This window comes from Talpa europaea, assembly GCF_964194135.1.
Source record: "Talpa europaea genome assembly, chromosome: 8".
NCBI lineage: Eukaryota > Metazoa > Chordata > Mammalia > Eulipotyphla > Talpidae > Talpa > Talpa europaea.
In genome coordinates this window covers 59212979-59220555 of record NC_140075.1, presented here as the reverse complement: position 1 = coordinate 59220555, position 7577 = coordinate 59212979, and the positions used below count along the sequence as shown (strand labels likewise).

Here is a 7577-nt window from a genome sequence, read left to right as displayed (position 1 = left end):
AATGTCCATTCACTACACATGAAGCCCTAGGATTTCTCTGATGGACTAAAACTAAAATATTGCCACATCAGCATACCTGATATTAGACTAAGTTTCCAGGTTGGCTAGATTTCTCAATAATAAAATTAGCTAGAAATAACAGGCTATATATCTTATTACCAGTTTAAAATTGGACTGAACTCAGCAGTAGCTGCCCATGTTGTTTACTAAGGCAGATAGATATTTAGGGGAAAGACTAATTCATTGTTAAATTTCATACAAAATGGAAACTAGTGATGTTGACTTATTGAGAGTTTGGTCTCAGGCTATGACACAATTCACACTGTTTTAATGTCTCTAATTTTCAGGTCATCATTTACTCTTCCCCTGTCTTAGTTTGTCGGTTGTACCCTAATGCAATCTCTTACTGACAGAGATCATCTGATGATTTTGAAAGCTGTAATGTAAGTCTAGTTCAATACTATTTGGAGTAATTATAATTTCTTTATTTTTTTTGTAGCCATATTATGAAAAAAACTGAAGAAATGGAACCTGTAAATTATACCAGGGTGACAGAATTTGTTCTCACTGGCCTATCCCAGGCGCGGGAGGTTCAACTAGTCCTATTTGTTGTATTTTTATCCTTCTATTTGTTTGTCCTTCCAGTAAATATTCTTATTATTTTTACTGTCAGGCTTGACCCTCACCTAACTTCACCCATGTATTTTTTGTTGGCTAATCTGGCATTCCTTGACATTTGGTATTCCTCCATCACAGCCCCTAAAATGCTAGTAGATTTCTTTGTGGAAAGGAAGATAATTTCCTTTGGTGGGTGCATTGCACAGCTCTTCTTCTTACATTTTGTTGGCGCCTCAGAGATGTTCTTGCTCACAGTAATGGCCTTTGACCGCTATGCTGCTATCTGCCGTCCCCTCCACTATGCTACCATCATGAACCGACGTCTCTGCTGTGTCCTGGTGGCAGTCTCCTGGATGGGGGGCTTCATTCATTCTATAATACAGGTGGCTCTTATTATTCGGCTTCCCTTCTGTGGACCCAATGAACTGGACAATTACTTCTGTGACATCACACAGGTTGTCCGGATTGCCTGTTCCAACACTTTCTCAGAGGAGTTGGTGATGATCTTTAGCAGCGGTCTGATCTCTGTGGTATGTTTCATTGCTCTCCTAATGTCCTATGCCTTCCTCTTGGTCATGCTCAAGAAACACTCAGGCTCAGGTGAGAGTACGAGTCGGGCCGTATCTACCTGCTATTCCCACATCACCATCGTGGTGCTAATGTTTGGGCCATCCATCTACATTTATGCTCGTCCATTTGACTCTTTTTCCCTAGATAAAGTGGTGTCTGTGTTCCATACAGTGATATTCCCTTTACTTAATCCTATCATCTACACATTGCGAAACAAAGAAATAAAGACAGCCATGAGGAAGTTGGTCAGCAGATATGTTTTATGTAAAGAGAAGCGACCCACATCAAGAAACAGTAAGTAATTGTGAAGGTGTGGAGAAAAAGGATCCCTTGTACACTCTTGGTGGGAATGTAGACTGATCCAGTCCTATGGAAAACAGTATGGAGGTTTATTGAAATATTAAAAATAGATCCACCATTAGATCCAATAATCACACTACCATCTTCCTAAAGAATGCAAAATACCAATTAAAAGGGATATATGCACTCCTATATTCAGTGCAATACTATTTACAATAACCAATTATGGAAACAACCTAACTGCCCAAGGACAGAAGAATGGCTTAAGATGTGATATGTATACACAATGGAATACTACACACCTATAAAAAGGTGAAATCTTGACATTTGTGACAAGGATGCAACTAGAGAGGATTATGATAAGTGCAATAAGTCAGAAAGACAGTGACAAATACCAGATGGTTTTACTCATATGTGGAATATGGAGAAATAGTCAAAACCATACAAAAACAAACTTAGCAATCTAACTGTAGAATTGAGGCTACAAGAGGAGAGGAAGAGGGTGGGGTCCAAAGGGTGGAGGGGGCCAATGGACTATGGTACAGGGCTGTGGGTGCCTTGGTGGAGGTTGTGGTGTGGTAACATACACCTGAAGAGTTGTGACCCTCTGCTCATATGCAGTGTCATAAGCCAATGTTACCTCAGTAAAAAATGTAATTAAAATAAAACATTAAGAAGAAAATCCTAGTCCTTTTTACTATTTCTCTAAAATATATTATTGGTATAAAATCTTCTCCTGTCCCACCTCCTGGTCTAAACTACCATCATCTTTTGTCAGTAGTACTCCTTGCTTCTACCCTTTGCTTTCTACTACCCATTCTTTACTAGTAGCCATAATAATCTTTTTGAAATGTAGATCAGATAATGGTGCTCCTCTGCTTCTAACATCTCACATAGAATAATGACTGAATGCCCTTTGTCTATGACTGACTCTTCTCTGACTTACCTTACACACTGTTTTTTCCCATTGCTAGCTACTATCTTGCCACACTGGCCATTCTGCTGCTTTCTCTTCATTTCTTCTTACCAGTGCACCATCCCTTTCTTGCTTCGTTGCTTTTATCAACTCTTCTTTCATATCTTCACATGGTTGGATATTCTAGACATTCAGAACTCAGCTGAATGCCACTTCCTAACAAGGCTCTTCAGGCCTGCTTACCCAGCAGTCTCTTCCCTCCCTTTGCAGTGTATCACTGTTTTTCTGACACAGCATTCCTCACCATCAGATGTTCTCTCAGATGTGTTTGTTTATTGCTTGTCTCTATGAATTAGAAATTACAATTACCCAGAACAGGGGCCTTTTTAAAAAACAACACTCACTCAATACAGCCTGGCTTATGATTTTAGTTCTAAGATCATCTAAAAAAACACATCCTTTTCCATGAAAAATAAGAAGTCTCCATTCTGAGGATTAGCTTATATCTTAAGATTAGTTTTATTTTAGGTATTGTGGCAAACATTAGGAATCAAGTTCACTGACTATATCTACAGATATGAAACAAATCACATTTTAAAAAGTCTTTGGTGGCATTAAAGACCGTAACATAGTCCAAAATGGGGATTTCTCTCCCCATATTTCTCCATATATTTCACTTCTTGTTTCTTTTTAGTAATACCTTTCTTTTTTTTTTTCTTTTTCTTTTTCTTTTTTTTTTTTTGTGGGACCGTTGCCGGTGGCCGGGGATGGAACTGGCGCTGCAGAGGCTGAGGGCAGCCTTGCAACCCAGTGCTCAACCGCTGCGACACCAGGGGAGGCCCAGTAATACCTTTCCTTCTTATCTGTATATATGGTTTTACAGAATGTAGTTCTGTACTTTGCCTTTTCATATTCATTTCCTATTTTCATAATACGATCTGTGCATTTGTTCCTATTTAATTTTCCCCTCCCTGTTGTCTATATTTTTGTCATCTTTTTTCCCCCTCCATTTTTCCTATTTCCCACTCCTCCTACTCCTATTTCTCTAAATAAACATATTAGAATGGAGTATGGCTGATAAGCATGGTGTTCATTTAAAATTTATGTATAGTATTTTAATTTTTTAGATAGCTAGGAAGTGCTTTTTTAAAAAAAAAACAAAATCAAGTCTACTAAAATTTAATTTATGTTGCTTTCTACTACATGTTCATAGTTATTTTCCATCTGTTTAATAACATTCAACTGAAAAAGAAATAGTTCTTCATCATCACTGAAGCAGAGCCAAGGAGACAATTATTCCAAAAATGAAAATCATCAAATACCAAGCCCACAATAAGATCTAGTTAGGAGAACATCTCCACTATAGGAATTAGTCATCCCTTCAACATGCAGTTTCTTTATCTAAGAAGGCTTTTGTAAAGGAGTCTTTGTGAATATCATTATTTTCTCTTTGCTTGTCCCTTTGTCACCAGAAATGTTTAATCTAACTCATTTAGCACGTATTTGACCACAGTATTTCCTTTCTTTTTATACCAGTAATCTACTGTCAACTACGCTGCTGTTTTCTTTTTGAATTGCAGCATACAATATAAAAACTTTTTTTTTTGTAATTTTTTTTTTTATTTTTAGAGAACATCACTTTATTCACTATTGTAAAGGATGAGGAAATCAGCCGTTATAGACATCTACTACTTTCCCCCAATTTTAAATTTTTCTTATTTATTGTTTTTACATCAGCAAGGTTTATATAAAAACTTTCTGTGACTTTCTACTCACTCAGACCTAATAAACATGTTTGTAATTTAATTACCTCTGTCACTGATGGAATGTAGATGTAAGAACCCAGAAGTGACACAGTGTCTCTTTAACTGATAAATATTTGAGTATTTGTACCCAATAGATCTCTAGTTTAATTCTTTGATTATATCTTGTTGGCATTCTAATAATTCCCATTGAAAGTGTACCATAGCTTTGTTAGCCTTCAAATTCCCAAAGTACATTTTCTGTTGCGTCACAAATTGGCCGTGTATTTCAACATGTAAGAGGCCCCTCTGTGAGAAGAGATATTTGAGAACAAAACAGGAATAATCAGTTATTGTTTGTTCCATTACATGATGATGTCTGCTGTGTGAGAGTAGTGTTGGATTGCTGGAAAGGTAAATGTTTTTGTCATTCTTCGTATTTATAAGGAAAGGAAAGAAGGTATGAGTGGAAATAGATATAATGACTCTTAAGTGTAGCATCTGCTATCCTAGAATGCAAAGGTCATAATTATAGCAGAAATAAACTAATTGATGAAGCCTGGATTCATTAATATGGTAGCACTTTTTATCTGTTCTCAACAATATAGCTCTAATTCTTCCTGATATTTAATATTACTTTATTGGGGTTATAGAAAGCCTTTGAATTGGAGTAGTTAATACTTGGTCGTAACTTTACACAGATGTGAGGGATGTTAATGATAATGAATTCAATCATTAAAGAGTCAATGAAAGAACAGAAATATATGATAGGGAGTAAAATTCAATGCACAATGGAAGAGTCTGCAACTGTTAACCATAATTTCTTTTACATCTTAAAGACACACACAGAGAGTGTGAAATAACCAACTGTGTAATGCCGTACTAGGTGCACAGTAAGGAGGAAGTAGAGAGAGATTTCTGAGTTATATTGCTAACAGCAAGATTTTTTCACAGAAAGAGTGATAAATATTAAAGTCAATGAATGCTAATTAATAAAAAAGAAAAGGAAAGAAGGAAGGAGGGAGGGAGGGAAGGACAAAGAAAGGAAGGAAGGAACAGAAGAGCTAATTTGGATGATTCCATCTGCAAATTTTTGACCTTTATTTTGTTGAGGAAACAATGTGTGTGCTGTGCATGTGTACACATGTATGCATACATGTGTACACAGAGAGCATGTGTACACAGAGACCCTTCTTTTCCTCCTCTGTACACACCATGTTCCACAACACTATTTAAAAACAACTGAGAATATGTGAAATATTGTTCTATGGCTCTAGTTCAAGGGTCTTCAAGATTTAAAAATTTTTATCTCAGAAATAAACAAATTTTGAGCATGCACAAGCAAACTTTTTTTATTTTATATTCAATTATACCATGTTTCTGTGTAAACTATAATACTTTCAAAAAATAGAGCTTCAATGAATGGGACATAGCAATACAGGTACACAAATTTTACTGTTGTTGTTTTCATAACATAAATTTTTATATAGATTAGATGAGCTCATTTTCAATTTGGAGACCACTGTACAAACAAGGTCTCAAATCTTAATAACTCCAAAATGACTGGAATTCTTTTTATTTAGGTCAAGATGATGGGCTGATATTCTGTAGAGAAAAAGGAGATTTTTTAAATAAATATAGTTTGCTTTATTTTTTACTTTCTAGGTCAACTTTTCTAAGGGATGTTTTATATATAATAAATGTACACATTGCTGTATGGCTTTAATAGTTCAATAAATTTTGACAAACAGATACTGTAACTATTATCGAGACACAGCATATTTTGTCACTTACAAAAAAACATTCTCCTTTGTTGTCAATCATTCCCCTACCACATCTCCCATTCAAATAAAAGACAGCTGTGGCTGTCTTTTCTCATTTGGAAAAACTGTCACATGTCTCATGTAAATCATAAGCAAATCCAGGACAGGGCAGTACCTAGTACTGTATGAGAGAACAGTTACCTAGGAGCACAAGACAGAAGCAGAAGTATGTGTCTTCATGACCAGGGTGTTGGCAGCTAGAAAATACAGAACCAAACCTAGGTTGTAGCAGAGTTAATGTTTAACACAGATGTGGCATACACTGTTTTCAGTTCAAGAACTATGACAGATGGAAGAGATATAAATAAAATCTGTACTCCTTGATGTTCTATAGGCAGAAGAGATGGAGAAAGAAAATAGCACACTGGTGACAGAATTCATCTTCCTTGGCCTGACCCAGTCTCCAAATATTCAACTCCTAGTCTTTGTGTTGATCTTAATTTTCTATCTCATCATCCTCCCTGGAAACTTCCTCATCATCCTCACCATCAAGTTAGACCCTGGCCTCTCTGCTCCCCTCTACTTCTTTCTGGGCAACTTGGCCTTCCTGGATGCATCCTACTCCTTCATTGTGGCTCCCAGGATGCTGGTGGACTTCCTTTCTGAGAAGAAGGTAATCTCCTATAGAGGCTGCATCACTCAGCTCTTTTTCTTGCATTTCCTTGGAGGGGGGGAGGGTTTACTCCTAGTTGTGATGGCCTTTGACCGCTATATCGCCATCTGCCGGCCTTTGTACTACTCAACTGTCATGAACCCTAGAACTTGCTATGTATTGCTGTTGGCTCTGTGGTTTGGAGGCTTTATCCACTCCATTATTCAGGTGGTGCTCATCCTCCGTTTGCCCTTCTGTGGCCCAAACCAGCTGGATAACTTCTTCTGTGATGTGCCGCAGGTCATCAAGCTGGCCTGCACAGACACCTTCGTGGTGGAGCTCCTGATGGTCTTCAACAGTGGTCTCCTCACCCTCCTGTGCTTCGTGGGGCTTCTGTCCTCCTATGCGGTCATCCTCTGCCATGTACGTGGGTCTGCTTCTGACAGGAAGAGCAAGGCCATGTCCACGTGCACCACCCACGTCATTATCATATTTCTCATGTTTGGACCTGCTATTTTCATCTACACTCGCCCCTTCAGAACCTTACCAGCTGACAAGGTGGTTGCCTTTTTCCACACAGTCATCTTTCCATTGATGAACCCTGTAATTTATACCCTTCGCAACCAGGAAGTAAAATCTTCTATGAGGAGGTTATTGAGTCGGCATGTGGTTTGTTGAATAGATTTTATAATAAGAAGCCAAGAAGGGGGAATTATGGCTGCAAAATCATTCATTCATTTGATATGTTTTTTATGGAATGCTTCCTATTTGTCAAGTACTATTATGGGCACGGGGGAGAATAAAGAGAGTGTCAATTTGCTATGTTTAAAGAATTATAAAAGAAACGTCAGACTGGTTGGAGTATTATGAGTAAGTGTGAGAGACATAGGAGTGCATGGGTCAAATAACTAGGGATTTTAGGCTTGAATTAGGAGTTTTTTTCCTCTATTCTAATTAAGGTAAAAATTCTTCTTGATATTTTGAATAAGAATGATCATTTACAATAGTTTCTTCTG

At 37.4% G+C, this 7577-nt stretch overlaps 2 protein-coding genes across 2 annotated transcripts; both read left to right on the top strand.

Annotated features, from left to right (window-relative positions):
* Positions 1–506: 506 nt before the first annotated feature.
* On the top strand, positions 507–1490 carry LOC311175306 (olfactory receptor 4M1; the record flags this gene model as incomplete). Its single annotated transcript, XM_084240203.1, has 1 exon — positions 507–1490. One exon carries the CDS (start codon positions 507–509, stop codon positions 1488–1490), a length of 984 nt encoding a protein of 327 aa, XP_084096329.1.
* Positions 1491–6312: 4822 nt separating this feature from the next.
* Positions 6313–7239, top strand: LOC311175566 (olfactory receptor 4N2; the record flags this gene model as incomplete). The annotated part of the gene is made up of 1 exon (XM_084240495.1): positions 6313–7239. The coding sequence occupies one exon, from the start codon at positions 6313–6315 to the stop codon at positions 7237–7239; it is 927 nt and encodes a 308-aa protein (XP_084096621.1).
* Between the last annotated feature and the right edge of the window lie 338 nt (positions 7240–7577).